The 27,984-nt window shown below is 42.1% G+C and overlaps 1 protein-coding gene across 2 annotated transcripts; it reads left to right on the forward strand.

Annotated features, from left to right (window-relative positions):
* The first annotated feature begins 8,791 nt into the window (after positions 1–8,791).
* Positions 8,792–27,428, forward strand: LOC126400729 (protein FAM163A-like). Of its 2 annotated transcripts, none has more exons than XM_050061646.1 (6): positions 8,792–9,270; positions 9,977–10,036; positions 20,274–20,377; positions 22,679–22,702; positions 22,870–22,984; positions 24,286–27,428. In XM_050061646.1, exons 5-6 carry the CDS (start codon positions 22,892–22,894, stop codon positions 24,652–24,654), a joined length of 462 nt encoding a protein of 153 aa, XP_049917603.1. In that variant the 5' UTR covers positions 8,792–9,270; positions 9,977–10,036; positions 20,274–20,377; positions 22,679–22,702; positions 22,870–22,891; the 3' UTR covers positions 24,655–27,428. The 2 variants fall into 2 exon arrangements, with proteins under 2 accessions (XP_049917603.1, XP_049917602.1); XM_050061645.1 differs by having other exon boundaries at positions 9,977–10,029.
* The last annotated feature ends 556 nt before the right edge of the window (positions 27,429–27,984 follow it).

Below are 27,984 nucleotides of genomic sequence, written 5' to 3' on the forward strand. Positions count from 1 at the left end.
TGTCCATGCTCTACTAAATTCTCTATTTTATTCTGACACTTTTACTAATTTGCATTTGGCATCAACAGCTAACCAGCTAGGAAGATATGTCTCTGTAACGGGACGCCGAGGTTCGACGGGTGCCACGTGGCTCAGGGGGCCCTTCTCCGCTGCAATGCGGTTCGTAGCTGTCTTCAAAAATATGTGAGTCTCACCTTACCTGTCGCTTAGGCATCTAAAACCCTGGGTTTTTGGGCGAGGTTGGACAGCCAGCTGTGGTCCCTGGTGTGGGCCAATCGTACAGCCTGGCCTCCCTCCTCGTCTCGGCACTCTGTGGGAGTACCAGGGACCAAAACTAAACAAAAACTAAACAAAATTAAATGTATTTAACATAAAAGTGCTGATGCAGTGTACTTAGTTTTTTATTTTCATCATTTAAACGTCACCTGAATGCATGAAACTCAGACTTTTCTGGGTGAGGCCCCCCATACCCCAGGCCTTGATTTCGAAATCCCTATTTTTAGTACTGAAGATTGGCAAGTATCGCTGAGGGCTTAGATCAGGTTATATTGAGGAGTAACGTCAGCAGAGATAACTGGTTGAATCTAGGGCAGGGGTAGGCACCCTGCAGCTCTGGAGCCACTGTGGCTCTTTAGCCCCTCTCCAGTGGCTCCTCGTGGCTTTGACCAAAAGATCATATGGAAACGAATAATGGTTGTTGTTTTTTGAACATTTGAATTGTAAACATCAGTGTTGTAGGCCTAAAGAAACTCCTACATTCTCCAGTTGTAAAGATGTGAAGCCTCTATACCAAATAAAATAAATGTTTTGGCCAAATATCATGTGTCAAATGAAATTGACACTAAAAAGGAAAAGATTATTTATTAGTTATTTGGCTTAGATATATACATATATACAGTTCTGTAGGAAAGGAGCAGTAGGTTATTAGTGCATTGTAAAATTAAAAGAAGAGAACTTATAATGTGCTTTTGGCCTTAATAACACAGTAAAAAAGTTTAAGAGAAACTTTTAAGGGGGCCCAGTTAAAAAGTAATAGTCTACCTGTGGGATAGATGGTGGTGGTGTTAGACTCCTTAATGATACAACGAGGAATTCACTTGACAAGTTCTGGGTATATGGTAGCAATTCGCAGCTCTGTACAGTCCCACCGAGCATTCTTGGCGATGACAAACCGATTTAATTAGCTCAGTTTATTGTGATCTGAGCCGTGCCTCCCTGGTTGATCAGCTGCCTTTGTCTCCTCTGTGGTGCGTACAGGATATTAAGAGTTGGACACTCGGCCTACAGTACACTGAACCAGAGATACTGCAGAATATGAAGGAGTAGAGACACGTCTCAGGTTCAGGAAAGCCTCAGACCTTGCTCTGCCTCTACATATCACCTGAAGTGTGTGTACTACCATTCAAAAACATCCTTAAAGAGAGGAAATGCCTGCAGTTCTTTGAAGGTTGAAGAAGATGTTTTCACACTCTAGGATTCCCTATAAAGGTGTAGTGATGTCTCAATCTGGTGAGCTCAGAGGCCATAGAAGGTTTTCATGAAAACGTTTTGAGTACTCTCTGGTCTTTTGAAGGAGCGGTGAGTGTTGAGCTCCTTTAAACTTGGTGTAATGCCGCCTGGCATTCAGCCTAACATCTTCAGCGTAGTTTGGAGTTAAAGTCTTTTTTTATGTGATGTTTCCATTAGTTTAATCCTTCTTCTGTAAAGGTGCTGTAAATAAGAATGGGTTTATTGTTAAATAAATCAGCGTGTGTTTTTACTGGTATAACAAGATTTACTGGAGCTATATTCTCCCCGTTGCTGTACCTCACTGGATTGCTGCAGACAATTTTACCTGTCGCTGGCAATGAAAGATTTCATAGCTCATCTTGAGCTTTCAGTGAGACATTTTGAATCACCTTCTCTTTTAAGGAATACATCACATTCAGCTTTTTACTAAATAGATTTCCCTTGTAAAACTGTAGCCACAGATAATTTATTACTTGCATATCAGATTTCATTACCCTTTCTACATTTGCAAAGAAACAAAAGTCATTGGTGGCCATGCTAACATCTCTGTGTGGCTGTGCTTTGGCATAACAGTGTTGCTGTTGCTCACAATGCTCACAATGACAATGCTAACACGCCGATGTTTAGCATCAGTAGCTAGTTTAATTACCACAAAATACAGTCTGCGACACTAGGGCTCAGCCTCACCTGCCTGCCCCCTGGCAGACAATGCAACCAGCCCTGATGCCAGTCCCTGCAGGTGGTGGGCCCACAGATAGGCGGCTCCATGTTATTCATTTGCGCTGAGCCCGACACCAGGCGCTTTCTGGCAAGCTCCGTCCCTCCCAAATCTAGCTCCAGAGGGGGGTCCAGGTGTCCCCATACCAATGTACCATGTCATTGTGGTCTTCTTGAACCGCTCTTAGTCTGGCCCCTTCCTTGGGACCACTTTGACCCTACCAGGGGCTCTTAGCCGCGGACAACACAGCTCCCAGGATCACAGTGACACCCAAACCCCTCCACCACGTTAAGTTGCAGATTCTTGGAGGTTCTTGTTCCTGTTAGAGGTGCTCCACGGTCCTCCAACTGGTAGGTGGCCTCGTGTCAGACCCAGAACACGTACGAGGGACTACATATCTTGTCTGGCCTGGGAACGCCTTGGGATTCCCCAGGAGGAGCTGGAAAGTGTTGCTGGGGAGAGGGACATCTGGAATACTTTGCTCAGCCTGCTGCATCTGCGACACTTCTTTGGATAAGTGGTTGAAGATGGATGGATGCATGGGCAAAGTACAGTGGTGGATGAATGATCATTAGATATGCATGTAGTTGATCAAAAACACAGAGAAATTGACAGGGTTTCCATGGATCATTAACACTAGGCACTGAATTTATTAATCTAAAGTAAGGCCTTATTTGGTATTAAAATGTCTGAAAACAATCTTTCAGAAAGTCTTAAAAATGCTAAGAAGTGGAAAGTAGGATTTTATTTTTTTCCCTTACGTATTGTAAAATCTCAAAATAATTGATAACATATAATCTTTTTTAAAATAATTTCCTAAATGCCTTCGGTTCCCTAACCCTGAGTAACAAATTTTGGTTCATGATAATATTTATTTAATTTTTCATATTGGATTATTATAAAATTGGTCTTAAATTTCCCTCCGAGTGGCATTAAAAAAGTCTTTAAAAAATCATAAATTTAAGTTGCCCTAAGAGAGGAATGCTCTACTGAAATTTTAATTTAACCTATGTATGTGATATTCAGAGCATTAATATAGAAGAAAAACACTATTTTCTACTGTATGTAAAGATATAATGGAGTACCAGCGTCCTGAGCAAAGTATTATGTCACACCACCTCTGCATATGTGTTGTAATCCGAGTTTCTCTGTGGTTTGTTGTGGTAAGTTGGTCTGGCTGGGCAAGCATGTTAGTGCACTGGCTGGCTCGCCGCCGCCGCTTTGCACTACACTTATACAGCAGTTATGCTGATATCAAGAAGGCAGCGTTGTGGAAGCATAGCACCCAAATTACAGGTTCCCCCAAGTAAACAATGTTGGCTCTGTCAGCACTGTTACCATTGTTCAATGCTGTTTATGGCGTTAGCTGCTAGCCGCCAGCTCAACCATCTCCATGTTGAGAACCGTATCTAATCAGCCCATACACTGTGAATTCCGCATAGAGCCCCTTTAAGGAATAACAACATCATGGTGGCTCAAGAAAATGTCACAGTCAGTCAGTATGATTTATCCTCTTGGACACATGAATGCCTGTACAAAATGTCATGGCAATCCGTCTTGGTGAGATATTTCACACTGGCTAAAAAAAAAAGATGTATCATTCCTTTATCACCATATTTTTTTTAAGTTTTTTAAATAATCCCCAGAAATAGGGAAAACAATGCATAGTATAAATAAATACAAAAAGCTGAGGGAGCTCATCCATCCATCCCCCGCTGTTAACTGTGCTTTTGAGGAAAATGAGAATTTGCCTCTCCCCATTGTCTGCCTGTGCAGCAGAGAGCAGCAGTGTCTCAGCACTCTTTGGACTGGGAAGTCATAATTCAGCCTTTGGGGTATGTAACTGTGTCACAAGTAGTATTGCCAGTAAATGAACTCAGCCTGCGCTGTCAACACTAACTGGTGGTCCCGCTAAGAAAGGCTTTGTGACTTTGTCCCGGAGAGTTGTGCTCACGCTGTGTCCTACTGTCAGAAGCCATTCTTTCTCATTCGCTCTCTGTCTTCATCTCTTACACTGAGTACATACGCAAAGAGGAAGTGTATCACAAATGCATGCAGACAAGCTTGCCCATGAATCAGAGAAGATTAGATTTGTTCAGTGCGCACACATACACACACACGCTCTCAACTTCACCCTGTGTAAACTTTCCACTGCTACACTCTGTGTCATTCCTGTTGTCATTCTAATTTCATCTGAGGAACCCTGCCAAGGCAATAATGAACTCAAGTCATGAGGCAGGGTCCATGCTGAGTGGTTGTGAGTCGTTTTGTGCGTGCGTGCATGTGTGCGTGTTTGTGTGTAGCAGGGAGAAAATGAGAGGGAAGGTAAATGGAGGAAAAGACGGTGTTAAAGAGAGGGGCTGGCCAGGTTTACGTGTGTTGTTTGTGTGTGTGTGTGTGTGTGTGTTTCTGTGTGCCGTGTATAACATTGTGCTGGTTTTAAATTAACCAGTGCAGTGGGGTGTATCATCTAAGCCGCTGTAATGTGTCGACTCCTTTATTCAATTTGAGCAGTAATCTTAGAACTCCCCACTGGCCTGCCTTCATCAGCCCCCCGCTATAAAGCTAGCTTAACTTAGCCAGAGACACGCGGAGGCAGAGAAATGCTAAACAGATGAGCCCTTTTTTTTTTCTGGATCAAGATTATACTTAAACAAATGTAGCCAGGATAAATCTCCTCATTATATGGGCATTATGGTCAAGATGGATCTTGTTTGCGGGAGCAGTAAGATGGTTGGCTCCAGCTGCTTTAAGGAATTAGAAAGAGGGAGACAGTGTAACCCAGATTTGTAAAGTAAGCCTTTGGTTACATGTATGAGAGGTGATGAGTGCCCTTGTGTTTGCCCTTTTCTCATTGTGAACTTCAGCACCATGGACAGCAGCTTGCACTCAACCAGACTGTTTGACTTTAGCCCCTTTTATTCTGCCTCTTCAAGGAGGGAACTTCACACTGTTAAGCCGCCTCGCCGTTCTGTATAATAGGTACAATTGCAGATTAGGGGGACAGAGTGGTCTCAACTTTAAGCTGGCATCGGAGGTAGGAACAGTGCCAAAATGACGTCTGTGTGAAAGGGACAGCCGGTAGGACGGGATCATGGGCAACACAGATATGAGCTAATAACCTGTTACGTGTGAGGGAGTTTTAAAAAGTAGCTGATAGCAGTTAGCAGCTAACTCAAAAGAAAAAGAACAGCGGCCAAAAATGTCCGCAAATGGAAAAGCAATGAGGCCTGGGAGCTCCTTACCCTCTGAGCAGAGAACCAGATCAGCCGCCATACAACAGGGATGGTAAATTATCGTTATTGCCATGTTATACCATCATTATTTTTATTAAAAAGTGGTGCCGATGCATATGTTATATGTCACACTAGAGGCCAACGCTGTTGTGTTACAGGTAGGGTTGCAACGGTGTGAGATTTTCAGGGTACCATAATTGTCTCAGGAAATATTGCGGTTTCGTGGTGTCACGGTATTACAGAAATATTATTATCATCAGTAAGAATGATCCTGAAAAGGAAGGGTTATTCATGGTTGAACAAACTTGGTATTACTTTAACTGAAACTTGAAATCATTTTTTTAATGGAAGTATGTGTGTGTGTGTGTGTGTGTGTGTGTGTGTGTGTGTGTGTAAAAAATCTCCCTTTTGAATATTGTAGTTAAGCAAATGTACATGTCAGTTTTCATATCATGGTATACCTTGAAGCCGGTATGTTGCCACAACCCTATCCTGTGTAATAATGCAAAGGTGATATAAAGGAGGGACTTCCTAGCAGCTCTGTAGCACGAACTTTGTGTGACCTTTTTGCGTATCTTTGAGAGACCCTGATATCTTTTCAGTGTCATTCTTACATAGTTTACTCTCTGATTTATTGTGAAATTAGTCTTGCTCACCAGACCTTTCTCAAGAAAAGAAAGGTCTGGCTGCGCCGACTCTCAATTTAAGATTGGAGGAAAAAACGCTCCGGCTTTTTTTATTTCTTTCAACCAATCACAATCGTTCTTGGCGGTGCCAGCAATGGTGCGCTTGCAAAAATATTGCCAGGGGGAAACAGGTTTTGGTGTAACACGCCCACAAAAATATCGCCTACAGGACGCAAACCATGGCAGAAAAATGGCTACATCCCCGTAAGATCAAACACCGCAAAAGTTAGTAAAGGACGTGTTGGTAGGGCGGGACTTCAGCGGGTGGCTCGTTCCGCCCAATGAGAGGCTGATCTTTGCAGGGAACTTCCACCCACTCAGACTATTGTGAAATCAACCTTCATAGTACCAATTAGGGCTGATGCAGTACACCAGTATTGACGATAATCATGATAATAAAAGATGAAAATTTGATATTGTGTTAATTACAGACACAATATAAGATAGTGTAAATAATCCAGGGCCTCTTAAATTAGTTCTCTTTCTTTTCATTTGCACTTTGTCTTCCTCCCTGAGAGCCATCTGGTTGTCTTTGCACTTCTCATTAGTTGCAGTTGCTCCTTTCGTATGCTCTTGTACAGTCATGGTCACAGACTCTCTCTACACCTTCTCCACCTTGCTACACTTGCGTTTTGAGTGTAATTCATTTGCCAAAAATGAGACAATATGCACAATAGACAAAGTTAAAGATGAAATTGACTGATAGCATCATTATTAATACTTTTATTTTTAATTTTCTGTAGACTTTGCGATAATATTGTTACTGTGAACTCTTTTGGCCACAATAATCATGGACTGATAAGGTATAAAATGTAACTAATGGCTTTATAAGTGATTAATTTCTCATAAACAATAAGATCAACTTTTTGGTTGCCAGGTGACCATCAGTAAATATTAATAAGTCATTCATAAATGCTGATGAGTTTCTCATTGTCTCGGCAGAAAAGGGTTTATAAAAATATTGAAGTCAATATAACTGGTCATGCCTTATGAGAATACTTAAGTCATCTACAATTTAAAATCTTAAATAATTCATTGATAAAAAGGCCTTTATAGTCATTTTTTTCTGAAGGTCAGAGGTCAGATGGTGCACTGGAGCTGTCTGTCTGATTAGTGTAGCTGAGGCACTAAATAGACAATGTGGCTGGTAAAAATCTGCAAGAGACATTTTTACACAACCTGAATTAAAATGGCTGAAAACCAATCTGTAAGGCATCAACAAACAAGTTTTAACCATTAATAAAGCTTTAAAGTTACAATTTATAAACCATTATAAACAGTATTATATTTCAGTGCTTCTACTTAAACTGCAGTGTGTAGGATTGAGGGGGATATATTGGTAGAAATGGATATCTACATTGGGAGCAGGTCCTTATCCACAGAGTCCACCATGTTGCACCGCCATGTTTCTACAATAGCCCAGAACGGACAAACCAAACACTGCCTCCAGATAGGGCTATTAGCGTTTTTGCATCAGCCATCGTAGTTGGCAGCCAATCCAAAACGTACTAAACAGCATAGGAGAAACACTGATTTTTAACTTTGTTTAGCTGCTTTTTTCAGTGTTTTTATCAGTTTAAATCAAAAGGTTTGTTTCTTTTGGGGAGGAGGAGACTTCTGCGAATAAAACAGCTCCCATTAAAAACCTTCCACATGTCTGGATTTTAAGTTATCAAAGAAAAAAGGTGGGCACACGTTAGCAGGTGCTGGGCTGGCGGCCTGTCTGCAATGAGCCAAACAGCACTGGAGAAACACTAATATGTAACATGAAGCTGCTTTATTTAGTGTTTCTACTGTTTTAATTCACCTGGTGTGATTGTTTCAGAGAGGAAGAGACCTCTGTGGGTATTTCAGCTGGTTGCAATCTGCAATCCTCGCCACTAGATACAACTAAATCCTTCATATTGCTCCTTTAAGTGTACTTTTGCTGTACTTTGGGATGTCACTAAATACATCTTGTTACTGCAGCTGCTTTGTGCAGCCTTGCAGTGTGTTTTTTGGTCAGTAATTTGACCTCTAACTGCTCCTGGGAAGCTGCTCAATGGTCAGCAGATCAGATTGTCATTTGGTTTTACTGGAAAGCCTGAGGGCGTTCCTGCAGTGGCTTTAACGTTACTTTGCGTTTCCATTTCTTACCAGAACTTTTAATTCCCATTTTGAATTTGTAGCTTGTGTAAGATCCCACACACATTGTTCTTATATCCCAAATTAACTTGGTATCTTTAAAAAAGTTAATTTTACTTTACCGAGTGTTTAAAGTCCTTAATACTACCTTTACCTGAGAATTATTTCCACCTTCACTGAGGAGTTTTTGTCTGTCAGGATGTCTCAGAGACGCATTAAATGATTTGCATGAAATTTGGTAGGTGGTTTAAGAGATTTGCGCCATCAGTCTTTGCTGAAACTTACTGAGGGTGGTGGCTCTTGCAAGTTCCACGTACGGATTGCAGAGTGGAGAAATATATTTTTACTTTATGGAGAGATCAAGGCTGTGGATGAACATATGGGGAAACTCTTCAACAAAGGCAGCGTCCAGCAGCTTTACGCTTTCATCTCAGGATGGTGATGGTGACGACCCCCTCCTCACTCCACTATCACCACCACCACCACCACCACTCCCTCCCATCCTCCCGGTAAAGTGATATCACACGGTGTAAAGCTGACACTGTCGCTCCCACCTCTGCTCTTCCCACCCCGCCCCACCGGGACCGGCGGCAGCGGGTGCCAAACCGCCCCCCGGGCTCCGCGCTGAGGACGCAGCCATGCCGAGCGGTGCCACTCAGCAGCCGGACCGCCGCCTCGTCTCATCCGTCTCCAGCGCTTCACACAGGAGGAGGAGGAGGAGGATGATGCCATGAGATTTCCCACAGGCCCTCACTGGCACCTGGCTGTGAGTGAACCAGGGGGAAAGAAGGGATCACCGACGGCGGATAATGACGTGATGGTTCCGGTTGCAGAGCGAGCGCAGGGGGGCTCCGAGCGTCTTTAATGACCGGTGCTGGAGAGGAAACCACCGGACTTTTATTGTGTGTTGTGGACGAAGGAAACAGGACTGCAGTTATTAGAAAAAAGAAGACCCCATCTCTCAAACAGGTTGTTGAGATTTTCTCCAGTTTAAAAGGTAAGGCTTTTACAATCATCTGGGCGCCACTTAGCGGCTCTGCGGATCAATTTATCCGCTTAATTGGATAGAAATGAGGCTAATCAGTGATGTAACAGCTGCTAAATTGACCTCCAGCCGCCCATTCAGTGGAAACATTAGTTATGTGTGTGTCAGAAAAGTACTCATTCACGTGTTAATCTTGCAAAGAGGTTGCACATCCTGTAGTTTGGCATCACTTGCAATGATGTGTAGCCTGAATTAGTCACATAATCTGGACAATAAGGTGAGGACATTGATTTAAGGTGTTTATCTTCCATATTATACACAGTAAGCTGCTTGCATGATGATGATAAAGAAATAGAAAGTGATTATTAGCAATTATATTGCATGATTATGGCTATTTTTATGCATATTTAATGCAACATGATGTGTTAAATTTCAAACATGCTACTAAACTACAGTTAAACCAATTTATTAAATGTATAACCACTGCCTGAAAGTGAATGTGAGTCTGATAAATGCAGGAGTGATGAATGATATGATGATTCAGTGAATGAATTATGATGCAAGTGAACACAGGTCCATCTGACTCCCCTTCAAACAAACAAAAAGGCTCATTTACTATAGCTGCAGCACTGCCCACATTGCTGCTGGGGCCCGAGGCGTCTCCTGATATTATAGCCACACTGATGTCATTTCTTTTTTTTGTTGCTTTCTTTCCCAGGGGGCTTTGCAGCACGGCCGAGGATGCTATCCCCCAGATGGTGACTTCTACAGGTAAGGGGTGTGTTTGCTTATTGGCATTATCCTTCTCTGTACACACACTGTTTGCCGTGCGGTGCCTCTGATCTCTGCTCTGCACCCCGGGGATCTCGCTCTGGGCGAACTGTGTAGCTGAAAGTGTTCACTAGTGTTTCAGCTCTCATATCTTCAACTCAGAGCTCTACAGCTCATTTAGATTTCTTTTCTAAGGCATTATCTGCACTGAATTTAACCCCTGCTCAGTCCCCACATCCTGTTTCTTATGTATTCGACCATAAATGATCCAAAATAAAGCAGGTAATTATGACACTCCAGAGTGAGTGTATGCGTTCGTTGTCAGTCATATGGAAAAAACGGATGACTGGATTCCGTTTAGACTATTTTAAAATGAAATCATCCACTTTTCCTCCCCCCCTTTTTTCTCTCCCACTCCTTGCTGTCTTTGTTCCCTCCTGCTCGAGCAGTGGGTGTCTCTGTCCTAGATGTGGATGTGTTCCTCTCCTCACACGCTGAGATGAGTGCTTTCAGAGGCAGACGAGGCAGAAAAGTCCCGATTTTTACTACCTGGCTAAATTGCTCTGTGATGGAAAAATATTGTTAAAGGAATGATACTTGAATAATTGAAGCCCCAGGGCTTTAAATTTGCAGGGGACTCGCTGTGATTTCCAGCGCAAAGTTAGAGGCCACCTCAACAAAATATTCATATCATTATTTAAGAATGAATATATCAGGGAGCTGCTCAGGTACCGCCACACTCTCACTCCAGCTCCTTTTCTCTCACCCTGCGTAAGGTCTCTGTTTCCCATCCATCTCCTGGTGTAAAATCATCTCCCAGCTTCTCTGTTTCTTCCCTTTGAAATGGATTAAAACTCATTCACGTAATGACTCCGGCTCGAGCTAATGTCTTCTGGGAACCTAGAACAAGTTGCAGCTTTCATAATGATTTCTTAAATACCTATAACATACTGCCGCTTTCACATAGTTATTTATATTCTATTTATCTGCAGTGACACAGGATAAAGAGACGCAGAAAAATCAGTTGATAGGGTGATAAGCCAGAGGGATTTCAAGGAAATGCTCTGAAGAATATAATAGGAATAAAAACAGGCTGCGGCAATCAGTGGGTAACTTGAGTAGCTGATTGACAGAAATTAGTCAATTCATTGTTTAGAGGTGTAAAATGTTGAAATCGTCAGCTACTGTTTTAAACAATATCATCAGTGAAAGTCAAAGCCAGCCCCAGTTTTGTCCATGTGGTGTTTCACCTTGCCATATTCGTGATTTTTGTGGCTTTCTCTTGGATGAGTGCAGCTTGCGGTGTGGCACCCGGCTGCTTCCTTTTTATAAAGTCCTGACCTCACCTGCATGCTGCGCCTGTGTGCAGATCATAGTAAAATGAGTAGAAGATGAGAAAATTCAGGCAGAGGGCAGAGTCTATGTGGATAAATACAACGCCACACACTTCTAGTGCTTTTGTACGAGTCTTGTTTTTTAGGAAAATCCTGCGTAGTGTATCTTTAAGGCCTTTGTCAATCGAAAATGCCAACATTTGCTGGTTACAGGTTCTCAAAATATTAGATTTGCTGATTTTTTTTTTTCTGTTTTATATCATCGTCAATGTTTTTTTTTATTGCAAACTGTTGGTTGGTTAAAACAAATCATTTTAAGATGCCACTTTGGACTCAGCAATGGGCATTTTTCACTATTTTCTCAGAATATTTCTTTATAGCTGGTGTGAGCATAGCATAAAGACTGGAAAAAAGCTAGTCATCGCAGTCAAAAGTTAAGACAAAATGGCATTTAGCTGCCAGATTACTTCCTGGCCCGCCTCCGTGAGCCACTTCCTGCAGTCTCCATTAAATTGCTAGTGTTACCAGCTCAGCCTTTTTCCCCTTTAAGGGCGATGGCCTTGTGGGTAACCTGTGAGGGTGTGACGTGTACTCTATAGTGTGTGTGTGGAGGGAAGCAGGTCTGTCTCGGTGTGACATGGTGAAGATGGCAGGCGGCAAAGAGTGATGATAGCAGTAGAATTAACTGTCTGGATCAGCCCAGTTCTACTGTTAAACCTCATGAGAAGGCCATGTTTGTTGTTTTGTGGTGAAGACTGCAAGACAGCCATTGTTGGTAAACGGCACCAGAACACTTCGCCATCCTTCCTTCTGCAGAGTGGTCCAGACTGCTAGATGCTGTTTACCAGCTGAAAATGAGCCATGCTAAAAATCAGTGTTAATAAGCCAGCGTGTTCCCAACTATGGTTCAGAGCTGGTAAGCTGTCACTGAGAGAGGTAACACTGGGGTAAAAGGCTGAGCCGGTAACACCAGGAAGCCTCAGCCTCTGACAACAAGACTCCAAAATGTCACTGCTCCTGGACAAGAAATAGTCATCACCTAACCCCACATATAACAAAGTGTCATTCTTACACTTTGCTTTTTATACTGATCAAAAGAATGAGATATAATGACTTCACTAGTCGGCTTTTAGGCTCTGACACACCAAGCTGACGTTCAGCTGTCGGTCTATGTTGGGCTGTCGGGGAGATCCTACTCTTTGCAATGTGTAGCACACTATTGGCCCTTGTCAGCTTTTCAGCCTATCAGCATGTTGAATCAACGGAGCCTGTCGGTGAATAAAAAATCGTTATGATTGGCAGTTCAGCTCAGCACGCAAGAAGAGAAACCACAGTGAGGAAAGTAAACAAAGAGGTAGATTCAAGAGGGAGTGAGATCAAAAGAAACTTGTTCCGTAAGGTAAGATTATTTTTCTTTAGCCATTGAGCTCATTAGCAGAAACAGTTTGTGATGATTTGTGTTACTGTTCACTTGTGCATGGTAAATATGCTTTCAAAACAGGATTGCGTTGTTGATGTGCTTACTGGCTAACTAGCGTCATGACGATCTTCTGGTTTCCCTTTTTGAATGACGATTACAGACTACCACCGTCTGCTGGTGTAGAGTTATTTCCTCTAATGCAGGTGCAGAATGTATACACTGGTTGGCCATTGCCTGTAGTCTTGTGCAACTTTTTGGCAGAGACAAAAGGGGATGCAGCAGTTGGCTTTCAATGCCACTATTTCTTTGATGTCAGTTTGGTGTGTCTGGGCCTTTAGAGGTGGTGGTAGGCAGATTCTTTTTGCCTTTGGAGAGGGACGGGCTAGCTCATCCCCTCTGTTTCCAGTCTTTATGTTAAGCTAAGCTAACCCAGTGCTGGCTCCAGTTTATATTGAATGCATAGATATAACAGTGGTATATCTAACTCTCAACAAGAAAGCAAATAAGCATCTTTTCCAAAATGTCGAACTAGTCCTCTAACTTGTAGATAAAGTTGATTTCCTTAATTTAATTCTCCGTTCAAAGCTTCTCTAATTTTCCCGGTGCACTCGAGAATCACATGGGAGGATAAAAGCTCTTAATTTCAAAACACAAAATCATCACCACATCATCCCACGTGAAACTTCCTGGGGAGGCGTTTTTACCTCTCCAACTTTCGATTAGGGATATATTCAGCATGTGGATGTGGCAGTGTGTGTGTGCTGAATGAGCCGGTTGTTCACCCACGCATGCTGGTGTGTTTCTGTGCGTTTTGCATTTAGCTGACTGCTAGGATCGTTTCATTTCCCACAGAGAAAACAAATTAAAATATGACACCTCTCTCAGCTGCCTCTCATCTCCTGCTTTTCACTGTGTCAAGAGACGACAGAACTGCTAAGTATAGTTCTGCGAGCGGAGTGTGAAACCTCTTCACCTCTCTCAACATTTCCAACATTATGAAGGTTGAAACTAGATTATGTCGCGGTAGCTTGAACAAAGGAATATAATCATATCACCACTCAACTGAGAGCAAATTAAATTACATAAATATCACAATATGGTAAGTACATATAACGTTCTGTTAATTGCTGACTTTGTTGACTTAATTGTAAAGTAGCAGGAGCCACTGGTTTCTGCAGTATATTCTAATTTAAAAGTTTTCTCCCAGTGATACCCACAATGTTTCTCAAGATGGAAACATACCTGAGTCTCCTGGATAATTCTGCAGGTTTGTGTTATGGCCCCAAGTTTTAATTATTTCCAAGAAGACCAATTTCTTCTGTCAGGTCGGCTTGGAAATTAGCTCGATGATAAAGGGCCGCAAGTATTGATTAATCAATTATACTCTCGATTAGGAGCCCAAGGCGACATTCAGATTGCTTCTTTTATCTTCAACAGTAAAACCTCAAAGGGAAACACCGTCTGAATTAAGAATTCCAATATGTTATTTTCATGGCCTAGAAAAGTTCAATCAATATTTGGAAAATGAGTTATTCTCTCTTAAAGCCAGAAACCAGGGAGTCTCAGGCTTGTTATATCATCAAGTGTAAAGTCTGGAGCTGCTCCATAGACAATGAATGGGAGCCTGATTTTGTGAACTCACAGACTGAGCTATAAATATGTGTTTTTTCTATAGTAGTTCGTTTAAATTAACTTCTTGGTAGAAAACCCTCATGTCACATACATGAAATGAAACAGCAATAAGCAAATGCTGCCTTGTTTAGTTTTTGGCCAAATAGAAAAATCAGTGTCAGTCTAAAGGTGCTTTCACACCTGCCCTGTTTGGTTCAGTTGAACTCATGTTGGTTTGCCCCCTAAGTGCGGTTCGTTTGAGCAGGTATGAACAAAGCAATCACACTCGGGTGCGCACCAAAACAACCGGACCGAGACCTTCTTGAAGAGGTAGTCTCAGTCCAGTTACAAACGAACTCTTGTGTGTTTCGTTCGTGGTGAGAACGCATTCTGACCTTGATCTGAACCAATTGTTGCATTGTTTGGGTTAAACATGAGCATGTTACAGTCCTGGAGGATTATTAATGTGCACCTCCTCCTGTACTGCCTTAATATGCACATTCAGCACATCCAATGCATCAAAACATTGTTTTCTAGTTGGAGCTGTAGCTGTCAAATTGTATGGTTTGACTAAAATGAACAATGACAGCAATATAGTCCACGATGAGCAACGCTAAAATCACCCTGCGTAGTTGTCCCTCCATTGTGACATTAGAAAGTGTCACATTTATCTTGCAAGTGTACTCTTCTTCAACGTTTTGTTTACTTCCTGGATTTTTCCTGTGTGGAAATTTTGACCAATCAAGAGCAGCTTTCTTGTGCAGGCATTTTATCTGGTCCGCTTGTAAATGCTGCCGTGAGAACACGAACCAACTCTAGGTGATTATAAAACTTTGGAACAAAATGAGTCCCTGGTTCAGACCAAAGCAAGACAACTCTAGGTCTGAAAGCAACCCAAGTGTGCGCTGTATTTAGAATATTTTCAACACTTTACCTTATCATCACTCAGACAACCCTTTCTGGCGAAGAACTGAAGCCGTTAATCTCAAAGCCACCAGAAAACAAAAACACTATTTTTACTTTGCAGAACATGGGAGTTGCTGTTCTACCGCTGCCTCAATCGGTTAGTGTGTAAGGTAAAGCGGATAAAATATTCTAAATATAGCACACACTTAAACTGCTGTTGATTTTCTTTTTAAGTGGCTAAAATACATTTTTGCTTCAGATCCCATCCACAGCAGTGCTCTGCTGAGCTTCCATGTCGGTAAATTTGTTTTATCAAAGACGGTAGCAAAGCAACACAGTACTTAAAATATACACAGCAGAAACTTCAGATAGGTTGGACCACCGTGTTTAACTACATTAACATTACAGTTACGGCTGAAAATTACAACAAAAATAAACAAGTTTGCTGATTTTACATTTCTCCCCAGTTGAAATCAGTTGCCAGTAATCTACCCGGAAGTGACTGTTGTTGTTAGCCCGACATCACAGTGACTTGGTCTATACTCAGAACATTCGCCTGGGTGCTCTCAGTAGCCCTTTTGACACTAAGATCGCTCTGTACAGCCGCTTAAAAGTCCTGTCTTTATGCCTCCCTTGCATTTTTACACAGAGCCAAACGATGGCAGCATCATTCCACTCCAGTATGTGATTATTCACTGCATCCCACAAATCAAAAGAGATGGGCCTGACATGTAACACTACAGCGTTGGCCTCTAGTGTGACATATAAGATACGTGTTGGGAGTGTTATCTTAACAACAACAATGGCATAACTTGTAATTCACAATCTTTTACGTCCCCTGTTGTATGGCAACTGATTTCGTCCTCTGCTCGGAGAGTAAGGAGCTCCCGAAACTCATATTTTTTACCAATTTGCAGACATTTATGGCTGCTTTTCTCCTCCTTTGAGTCAGCTGCTAACTGCTAACAGCTAACAGCTGCTTTTTAAATCTCCTGTGGTGGGTTGCTAACATCATACATAATCAATACATCACGATCATTCCATCCATGGTCACACCTTTCTGGCGTTACATTTTATACAGACATCGTTTCAGGGCTGTTACTTCCTCCATTCCTGGCTCAGAGGCGAGACAACACCCCCCCCCCCCCCCCCCCTTCACAATCTTACCTTATATACGAGGCGGCATAACAGTGTGATATTCCCGCCTTGAACAGACAGTGTAAAAGTGGCAAGTGACATCTATATCATCTTTCCCAATTCATTGTCCATTGAGTCTTTGGATCAAGGAGAAGGCTGTTCATTATTACTAATATTTTTGGACTGTCTTAAACCACAGGAATAACATGTATGAATTTTAAAAATGGGTGTATACCCCTTTAAAAGTAGTGAGGTCCATTTACTAATTCATGTCCATACATTTCATGCACGTGCTCCAACTGCAGGTCACCTCACACTGCAGAAAATGAGCAGGACCTTTACACAAGCTGCTGTGGACGTCAGCTAACTTCACCCATTGAACCTCTCTTTCTCTAACACACACACACACACACACACACACACACACACCAAACCTCTCAGCACTGCTTTTGTGCTTCAGTCAAAATCCCTGCAAATCTCAGGGATATGCATTTTCTTCAGCCTTTGTCTTGTTCAGAGAAAAATTGGATCTTTTCCTCACTGTCACTAAAGCTCATCTGACAGACGCACACTGTCTAACAGGAGTCTACTGGTCACCTGGGAGTCCTACACTTAATTACTTTAAGAATGCTTTGTGTTGTAGAAATCAGATGCCTGTTGGCTCCTCTGAGACTTGTCTCATCCCCTTTCATCCCTGTCCCTTTTCCAACCCAGCACCTCGCAGGGATTTACGGAAGATCCTCTAACTCCTCTCAGGCCACAGGCTTCTTTTGTGATCTGAGGGTTGTTATATGCGTGTGTTTGCTCGGATTTGTGTTTGCGTGTGTTTCCCCAGTCGAATCCGACCGCTCTGAACCCACTGAGAGTCATATATGAACCGCACTGGTTAAGATACTCTGACAGTGTTAGAGTCGAGTCTCCCAACCTCTGTCACATGGCGTCTTTGTCTCTCCAGTCTGTTGGAAACTCTCTAATCTGAGGCTTTACCTCAGCGCTCCCTTTCTAGCATAATTTTGCTGCATGTTAGTCAAAATGACTTATTTTTTTGTTCTGGGGAGATTCCATTGCTTTGTCTGTGTTGATATACATCACCGTCTCTGCATAAATTTGCTATAGTAGCTTCAGCAGTCCTGTCATGCCATGAAAGCCGAGGGAATTTAAAATGATAGACCAGGAGGGGGACGATGTAGAGGAGGATATGGCTAAAAGAGTGAATGGGTGACAGAGAGGGTAGGAAGCAATAGGAGGACTGAAGAGACATAAGATAGCAAGCTAGAGAGGGAAGAGACAGAGAAATGGGGAGCAAGAGAGGCTTCACATCGCTTTTAACGACATTATCGTGGCCCGTGGTGTATATAATTTAGTACGATGACGCAATGGAAGATACTGCACCGAGTGAGCTGTCTGAGAGGGAGGCTCACATGCTCATTTCAACACACACACATCTCTCTCTGTGACTGTTAAATTAGTCAGAGATCCATGTGCGTTCAGTGTTAAATGTTAAGATTTATGAGCCGAACTCTTATCCTGCTACACTTTTTCAGGGACACACCACATAATCAGTTTACATTTAGACAGCTGAAAAGCAAAAGAGGCACACAGGAAATATATCTGTGCCTGGTTTTGGCTGTAGGAAAGGTGGCGAACTCAACAGTCAGGCAGCAGACCAAAACGACCCTAAACCAGCATTTGTTTGAACCCTCTGGCTGAGTCACGACAATCCCACAAGTGCCCGAGTGTTTAAACCATTTCATTAGGCAATAAGACTAAAACTCGCTGCAAATTACGGCCTTGGGATGCTCATAGCTTTTAGGAAATTACATTGATACACCAGTAATGAGAAGGAAGCTCGTCATTTTTTTAATCAATTTAATTGGGATAATGAAATGGTGTTCTTCCGTTGAGAAATATCTGGATGTTTTAGTTAATCAGCTCGAACAGTAGATAAACAAAGTCGTCTAGTCTTGTAATTACTATAATGGCAGTGCTTAAAATGAATAATTCTGCCTGAACTCAACCATACAAATTGGGTCTAAATTAATGTCAAAATCCTGCATTTCATATACTGATATGAAAAGTAATTCTGTCTCAGCGCGTTCATTTCTGGATCGTGTGTTTATTTGGCGTTTTAATGCGAACGCCAGTAAAAATAAATCAAGGCATTATTTGCACACACATTCTATCACACAGCTAATTTATTGCTTTGTGTCAGATAGACTTGTTTATAAGGTCTGTTTGAGGCAGGACAGAACGTTTGCTGTGTGCAGGGAAAGTAATTATGTGTGCAGCATCTTGATTTCTTCATTTGCACCATTTTTGCTCCTCTGTGACTCTGCCAATCAGAGCTATTTGTTTAAGATTATTTACCTGCAATGCAGAGCAAACGCTGGAGGAATTTAGAAATCCCAACACTTGGCTGTAATTTGCCAGCAAGTGTTTGTGCATGCAGCTATATGTTTTCTTCACTAAACTATGTCTTCAAGGTGTCTTATATGCTCTCATCAGTATGTATGTTTTGATTGATGTATTTGTGTATCAGTATCACATCCAGGAGATCACATTAATACCCATGCAGCTTTGAGAGGTGCTTTTGAATCCGTCACAGTGAACCAGAAACGACAGGAGATGCACCTACGAATCAGATTTAGTATGCTGAAGCAGTACTTCACATATGCATATAACATAATGGCCATATGGCCTGTGTGCGCAGTCGGTGCTGCTGCATTCAGCATGCTAATCTTCATCCTCAGTGTCTGTTTGCCAACCAAAGTGGTTCTGCTGGATCTCAGTCACAACTCACAATCGCAGCTTTTAAGATTCCTGTCGTGTGTCTAGTTATATAAAACGGATACCTTTATTCATGGATCTTATTGTGGGTCTAGATTCCCTGTCGTATGAAACAGCGGATGATTTACTTTATATACACTAGTGCTGCAACCATAGACTGTATAAAATAAGTGGATGTAACCTGACGTAGGACTGTTGTTAGAAAGTGAAGTCAATGCCAAAGTCCCTTAAACCTGCATTGTCTCTAATGGCCAGGAGGGGGCCTAGGTGGGTGTGTCTGTTGCCCATCAGCATTAAATTCACGGGCAACAGCTCTGGTGGACATTCCTGCAGTCAGCATGCCAGTACATGTCTCCCTCAAAACATGTGAAATCTGTGGCATTGTTTTACTGCACATTTTAGATGGTCTTTTATTGTGAACATCCCAAGGCACACCTGTAATGATGCTGTTTAATCAGTGTCTTGATATGCCACACCTCTGAGGTGGATGGATTATCTCGGAAAAGGAGAAGAGCTAACTAACAAAGATCTTAACAAATTTGTGCTCAAAATGTGAGAGAAATAAACCTTTTTTTTGTGCATAGAAAGAACATCTTGGGGAAAAATTGGAGCAAAAACAGAAGTGTTGTGTTAACATATTTGTTCAGTGTAGCTACAGCTTCTCAACTGTGAGAATTTGCTGCTTTTCTGCGTCTCATATCATTGTAAATTGAATACCTGGGAGTTTCTGGACTGTGGTTGAACTCAATAAACAATTTTGAGGTGCATCACTTAAAGCTCTAGCGACTTGTACCTGTCACTATTCATTATTTTCGACATCTCAGAGGATAAGCAATTCCTTTTCATGAGCTGAAATACAAAGAAAAGCAAGACTGAACAAATGAAACTATTTTGTCTGCTTGTAATGCAACATGAAAGGAGATAGGAGATACTGTTTTTCTATACCTATGACTTTAAAAGGAATGAATAAGGTATATGACAGTACTCATCAGCTGTAACCCTGTATTTCTTCCATGAACTCTTGACAGATGCTTCTTTCTTTGCTGCAGGAGTTCCAGTGCGAGGAGGTTTTGAGAGTAACCATCCACAGCCCTGTCATGTTTTCCTACCATCTCACACTCCTCCATCTCTGCATCTCCCGCTGTCTTCTAATGTAAGTGTCCATCTCTTCTATTAGCTTAAAAGGCAACACATTTTTAGCCACAGGGGTCCACAGGAGAGTTTCAGTTCAATATTTTAGGAAATAGGCTTGTTTGTTATGTCTCTGAGAGTCAGATGAGAAGATCGATGCCACTCTCATGTCTGTGTGTAGTACACAATTGTGGCTGAGGGGCAGTTAGTTTAAAGGGACAGTTCAAAACACATATTTTCCTCTTACCTGTAGTGCTATTTATCAATCTAGATTGTGAGCTGTCAAGTGCTGGAGATATCGGCCGTAGAGATGTCTGCCTTCTCTCGAACATAATTGAATTAGATGTCACTTACCTTGTGGTGCTCAAAGCGCCAAAAAAATACATTTGAAAAACTCCACAGCAATGTCTCCTTACAGAAATCATGACCCTGTTACTCAAGATAATCCACAGACCTTGTTGTGAGCAGTTTGGTAGAAAGAAAATAGTTCCTACACGAAACTGCTCAAACAACAATGTGTATTAGTAAGTTTTAGAGGTGTTGTTAGGTGTATTTTAGCCGTAACCCCCAGCTGCCAGTCTTAATGCAAGTTAAAGAGACAGGTCACCCCAAAATCAACTGTTGGAGATATCAGATAGATATTTTAGAGATGCCTGCCTTCTCTTTAGTATAATGGAGTTAGACGGCACTCAGCTTGTGGTGCTCAAAGCGCCAAAACAATACTTTTAAAAACTCAACAGCAATGTCTCTTTCTAGAAATCATGACCCAGTTACTCGAAATAATCCACAGACCTTGTCGTTTTGAGCAGTTTCATGTAGGAACTATTTTCTTTCTACTGAACTACACCAGCCAACTGTATCACCGCACAAAAGGAAACGTGCATCTACTCATGGATGAGAGGCTAGTTGCAGCATGAGATGTAAGCATTAATGGCATCCTCGTCAGCTGAGCTGTAACATCAGCTAGCTCAACGGTGCTAGGTGAGCTAGCAGTACATGCACGCTTCCTTCTGCACGGTGATACAGTTGGTGGGTGTAGGTCAGTAGCAAGAAAATAGTTCCTATATGAAAGTGCTCACAACAAGATCTGTGGATTATTTTGAATAACTGGGTCATGATTTGTGGAAAGACACACTGCTGTTGAGTTTTTCAGTTGTATTGTTTGGGGGCTTTGAGCCCTACATTCTGAGTGCCATCCAGTTCCTTTATAAGAAGGCAGACATCTTTACGACATCTATCTGATATCTCCAACACTCTGCAACTTGATTTTTGGATGAACTGTCCCTTTACTTAGCATAAAGACTGCAGCATGGGGTAACGGCTAAAATACACCTAACAGCACCTCTGTAACTTAATTTAATTTGTTAATATAGAGAAATGAAACACGGTGAGTGGCCGGAGTCCCCCGCCCATCTGCTGGCAAAAGTCCGCAGGAATATGCAAAGTCATTGAAGTATGCCCAGTGGACCTCTGCCGGCAATTGTGTGGGGAGGCCAAGGCGCCAGTGGCACTTGGTAGCCACATTCACCTGCATACACTGCCAACACTGGGATGACATGGAGCTGGTTGAAAATCAATTAAGTTTCCCTTTAACTCTCTTTATAGGTGCCATATATTAACTAAATTAATTGTATTAGTGTTAATACTGGGTTAACACTTTGTTGACACTTGCAACTCTTTTAACCAGCTGTCGTAGCTGTCAGAACTTCGTGATATCTCAGACTCTGATTTGCAACTTGGATCTGATGTGAACAGGTTTTCTGGCTTTGTTACCCAGAAAAATGGTCTGAATATGTTGTGAATGCGGTTTAGTGCTCAAAGAGTGGTATCAAGCTCATCTCGCTCTCAAAAAGTAAGTGAATATGAGGATAAACAGAACAAGTGCAAATGCTCCCTCACAGAGGATGAGGGCTCAGTGACTGGATGGGAATGAAAATAATGTGAACCCATCTGAAAACCATTTTGAAGTTTTTATGTTGTATGTCTTGTGTTTTGTCCTTTAACATCTTCTAACCATGTTGGAAAGAAGTGTTTTCACTTTAACATGTTATGTAATCAGTAAATAAATCATAACTCAAAATTAGGAACAAGTGGTGTTTATGTGAGTTACAGAGACTTGTAGCATCTCTGTCAAGCTGTCAAGCTGTCAAGCCGGTTTTTCCTTACTCTATCATCTATCTGTATCAGTGAGGCCCGAAACATCCCCAGCTGTCTGATAACAGCTGCATGATAACCAACTACTTACAACATGTTTCATCAGTTGAGGTTACATCATGATGTTACATGAAGATACTAATTCAGCCTACATTGGTTATCTTTGCAGGCATTATAGAAACCTTTGTTGGACGTAAGTACGCAGAATATTTTCAAGTCAATTTTAGTTTAATCTCTATCAGCACTACTGCAATCAAGATGTCTAATGAAATAATTTCTCTGTTGTCGTCACTCTTGTTCTCTGTCTTCAAACTTCCATCTCTTTCTCTTGCTTTCATTTCTCTGTCTCTCCCTCTGAAGGGTTTGATGGAGAGCTGGTCGAATGTCAGCGGGAACTATTGTTATATCCGGAGGAATTCTCGCCGGAGTGATACTGCTGTGCATTGTAGCAGTGCTCTGTTACTGTAGACTCCAGGTACCACTGTGTCACTTTGTGTGTGTGTGTGTGTGGATGTGTGTGTGCTTCAGTCATTGGAAGAAAGAGGATGATAAAAAAAACCTGTACTATAACAGTTGTTTCCACACCAGTTTGTCAGACTAGTCAGACAAGCATGAACTGATGAAGCCTCTTGGATAAGAATTGAAACGTCTTTAAGACAAAACCAAGTCCAGTTGCGTTCGATTCAGTTGCCTTGAGATGGACTCTACCCAGGACCGTTTACTTCTGAAGAACCCTTTTGTTTTTTGAAGAAAGGGTTATTCAAGGGTTCTTCATAAGAAACCCTTTAATCCAAAAAAAACTTTTTGGATGAGAGAGTCTCTTCAAGTACAGGTGTTCAAATGTTGACGCCTGTTTCAAATGGCATTTTAAAATCTAGATGTATCTAAAATCTCCTTCGTGAATTCACTTGACTTATGTTCTGCCATAGTTGATATCTTGAACATTAGACGATGCCATACATTACCACATGGTCTCCCTACTTGGCATTTTGTATTCGGTTTAATTTGTACATGAGTTTCGGTTTTCCAACCCTGCTGCAGCCTTGAAATAGTAAAGACTGTAGTAGTAGTGACTTCACAAAATCTCCACCCCCTAAAAATGTGACTTTGAACCATGAGTGTTGTGGGTTAGGCTGGACCACATCAGCCATGGCCCTTTTGGAGCCTCATGAAGCCTAAGGATTCTAGACGTAGTTCTCCTGGCCCCAGGGTAACCTGTCAAACTAGAACCATGATTAGTGGGAGAGAGATCTGGGGGTAATGTAGTCAGTTACTACTTGTAGGATGCTTACACACCTGCCCTGTTTGGTTTGGTTCAATTGAACTCAAGTTTGTTTGCCCCCCAGGTGCGGTTCATTTGGGCAGGTGTGAACACAGCAATCGCACTTGGGTGTGCACCAAAATAACCAGACCAAGACCTTCTAGAAGAAACCCTTGGAATATGATTGGTTTCTCAGTAGAACCCCCCCTAGGTGGGTTCTTGTGAGGGTTTTGGGTGCAGCCATTATACCACAGACGGGCTCTCTGTTTAACCTCTGACAGGGGGTTCTGGGTGGAACCTTTTAGAGATGGTTCTAGGTCCAATGTTGGGTTCTTGGTAGACCTTTAAACCTTTAAATAGGCTCTACCAGGAACCAAAAAGGTTTCTCTTATGGGGGCAAGCCAGAGAACCTTATATGATTCTAGTTAGGTCTTATATTTATAAGGGTGTGGTTTACTAGCAGTAGTTGGGACTTCTGGCACAGCCTCACTTCCTTCCTTGTGTGTCCTCCACAGTATTACTGCTGTAAGAAGAATGATTCTGAGGTGGACATGGGCTCTGTGGTGGGAGCGGACCCTCTCTCTCACTTTCCCTGCAACGCTTGCAACGCCCTCGCCATGGACGGCGCGGCTATCACCCCCGTCTCTCTGGATCAGCTGGACACGGGTTCTCACCACAACCACTGCCCCACCTGCTCACCGTACTCCCTCCGCTCTGGACTCACTGACGACATGCGTAACGGAGGGGAGCGTCTGGGCTTCCACACCTACTACGAGAACCCTCTCCCGCTGTCTGGCAACCCGCAGGGCTCCTCCGCTCTGAGCTACTACAGTCCCCCGGACGTGTTTCCTCCCCCGCCACGCCCCTACAGCACCCAGGTCTGACCTCAGCTGCACCCTAAAGACACACTCACACATATAGAAAACCTACTGACATTCACACACGAGCACACGCCCTGTTGTTGGGGACTGAATTCAGGCAATGGATTTTGATACAGCACAATGACACACATTACTGTACATGCTCACTGCCGCCAGATTCCAGACTCAGCCGTCCATGGGAGTGACCTATAAACTGAGCCCAGTGACAGAGACTTTGTGTGGGCGACGACTCCTTGGACCAAACCCATGGAGAGCTGCCGACAGCAGCATGAAACAGTGTTAGATCAGCAGGGAAGTGGAACATAACTCTTGTAGAACCTCATTTTGTTTCACACAAGGCCAAATCACATGCGGTACTGAAGTGTGTCTAAATTTAGGTGTGAATGCACCTGGACTGATGCATCTCATTAGCAACTTTTGAAGGTGGTCAGGGACACGTGTGACCATGCATCTCGGGAAGTGTGACTACAGAAGGGTACCCAGGCAGCCAAGTCTTGTGTTGACTTCTTGTGTAGGTGCTAGGGATGAGCAATTCCCATAAGCCATGTCAATGATTGATTTATGATTATCAATTAATCACGAAAAGAATATAAAATCCATAGCCCCCCCCTCAAAAAAGCTACCGTAGAACAATCTTTTTGCACCATGTGGTTAAACAAAAATAATAATAAGAAGAATAATTTCCATTCATTTCCAAGGAAGTTTTTTGGATGTAACTGTGTAATTTAATTATAATCATAGTAATTATAGAAATGTCCTTGAACAAAAAACTGAAACCAAGTAAATATGAAATATATATGTTTAATTGTACGCTTGCTTGTTCACATTTTTCGCATGTTCAGATCTACTAAAAAACCTCTCTAGGTTACACCAGCAATTAATTAGAATTAGTAATAAGAAATTTAAAAAATTGGAATTGAACACTGTCTTTATTTTGCCTACACCTATTTAAATAAATCATTTAGGGAACTTAGTGGGGAAATATTAGGAAGTTATTATTTTTATGGACCCATAAATTACAGTATTACAACATTTTCTGATCTTGCGTCAACTGCTTTTATTCACAAATGACACCAACAAAAATTTAAAGTTACATGATCTTAAAGAAACTAGATTGAACACTTTGAAAATCAAAGTTCAGCTTATTTTGAAACCTACAAATGCCTCACAAGTAAAAACAGAGTGGGCCAACCTGTCGTCTAGTGGTTCTAGTATGACGAACTTCCAAAAACATGATGGATAATTTGCCTTTGTAAAACACCTTAGATAAGGTCTTTAAGTCAATAGCCAAGACGGGATAGAATAGCCACGAAAATCCTCTTCTCAGGCTGATTGGCTGGGGACATACAAGTCATTTTGTTTAGCACCAGCCATAGTTTTAAAATAAACGAGAGCTGGGAGGTGACGTGGAGAAGTAGATGCAGTTGGTTGTAGGGATGGGTGTGAGTGCTCGACTTGGACGTCAGTACTCAACATAAAGAGTAATCACAGCATAAATTGACCCTGTTCTATATTAAAAGTTTACGTTTTATTTTGGACGGGATGCAGTGACGTAACTGTTGTCTTTGAATGTCTGCAAAGATCCATAGAGCAAATATGATAGATCTGCTCAGCTGCAGATAATGTTCAGCATTTTCAGTAAGACATCTCTTGAGCGACCGCCGACCGGGCATAAGAGTGATGTTTGGAAGTATATCGACAAAGTTAATGATATGAATGTGCAGTGCTATGAAACATTAAACTTGTGTATCATGACAAATCTCTACAGTCTGTGCAGCGCAGAAAGGAAGGCTAACCCTAAAATTTAATTGCATTTTCACTTTGGTTAGATTTTTACCTGTTAGTATCTGATGATAATTTAATGTGAGTGCTCGATTATGGAAATGATTTAAATTGCCCATCCCTGGTCTGTTGTAGCTTGGTCTTTACAGTTTGCCTCCGGTATCAGCCCAGTGACCAGAAGAAAATGTTTGTATTATACGTTTCTGCAAACCACAAATCCATTACATTCACACGTTTCATATGTATCATATAAGCATTTCTAAAGTAACATCAGTGTTTCCCACTGTATTACAGTCTGTGTGGCAGTAGCTGACGACGACGACAAGTGGGTGGGTGTTTGGGGGCATATCATCCCGTGTCCCCTCTCCCAGCAAGCATTTTTTGGTTTAAAAAACGTCTAATAGCCGTCTACATGAAGACCTGACGTCTAGGCTAAATCACGGCTGAATTTGGGCTGTCAGTGAAAATTTGGTGGACGTCTAACCATAGCCAAAGTGTAGACGTCATCAATTATACAGCTAAGTAGAGACCATGTCCAAAAAATGGAGATAAACATATTTTAATTACTGTTGGCTCTCCATACGTAATTGAATATCATACCGCACGCCATCTGCAATGGCGAAAATTACATTTAATCAGTTTCAAAATTAAATCGGCTAGATTTGGGCTACATGTAGCTAGACTAAATTGGAGCTAAATATAGCCAATACATTTAAATCACGACTATTGCTTGCTGGGCTCTAAACTCTGAGGTTTGTGCAGGTCCATGATCGCAGACAAGCAGAACTCTTCACAAGTTCAGTGTTTTTCCTCAGCAGCTTGTGGAGCTCTGAGTAGCATGGTGGATAATTGATCAGTTGATCCAATCAGAGCTGAGCAGGTCAGATTGATGGATAAGAGGCCCAGCTGCTGCAGAGGAATAGGGCAATGAACGGTTAAGTTTCACTTTCACTAGTTCTGCTGCTCTGTCTGTGCCCAGAGTTTGCTCTGTGCTGCACAAATGTGGAGCTCTGAATATCTGAACGGTATATATATTCCAAAAGTGTTCCCAATGAATGGTCCAGCTACAGACATAGAAAATCAAAACCTGGCAGCAGATATTTTGATCGTGGCGGCCCGAAACAAATAAATGAGTGGGAAACCCTGGATATAATGTATATTTGCTGATTTTTGCCATCAGGAGGTGGAGGGGATGGTGGATGGCTTGTCATCAATGCCAGTGGTTCCCAACTGGTGGGTCGCAGTCCAAAAGTGGGTTGCAGGTCCATTCTGAATGAACATGTCAAATTTGTAAAAAAAAAAAAAAAAAAAAACACTTTATTTTTAAGTACAGTGAATTTCCAGCACTGTTTCCTGCCGTAAAATGAGTGAGAGAACAGACAGCTACTTGACAGAGACAGCAAACTTACTTGACGACATGGCCAAACACAAGTATGACGCAGAGCAGTGGTTGTTTTTTGGCAATCCTTCATGGCATTCCCCCAACGCTTGAGCCACTAAACCCTGATGTTTCTCACCCATACATCTTGGTGTTTCCCAGTGGCGTGTGAG

Source organism: Epinephelus moara, chromosome 14 (assembly GCF_006386435.1).
Source record: "Epinephelus moara isolate mb chromosome 14, YSFRI_EMoa_1.0, whole genome shotgun sequence".
Taxonomy (NCBI): Eukaryota; Metazoa; Chordata; class Actinopteri; order Perciformes; family Serranidae; genus Epinephelus; species Epinephelus moara.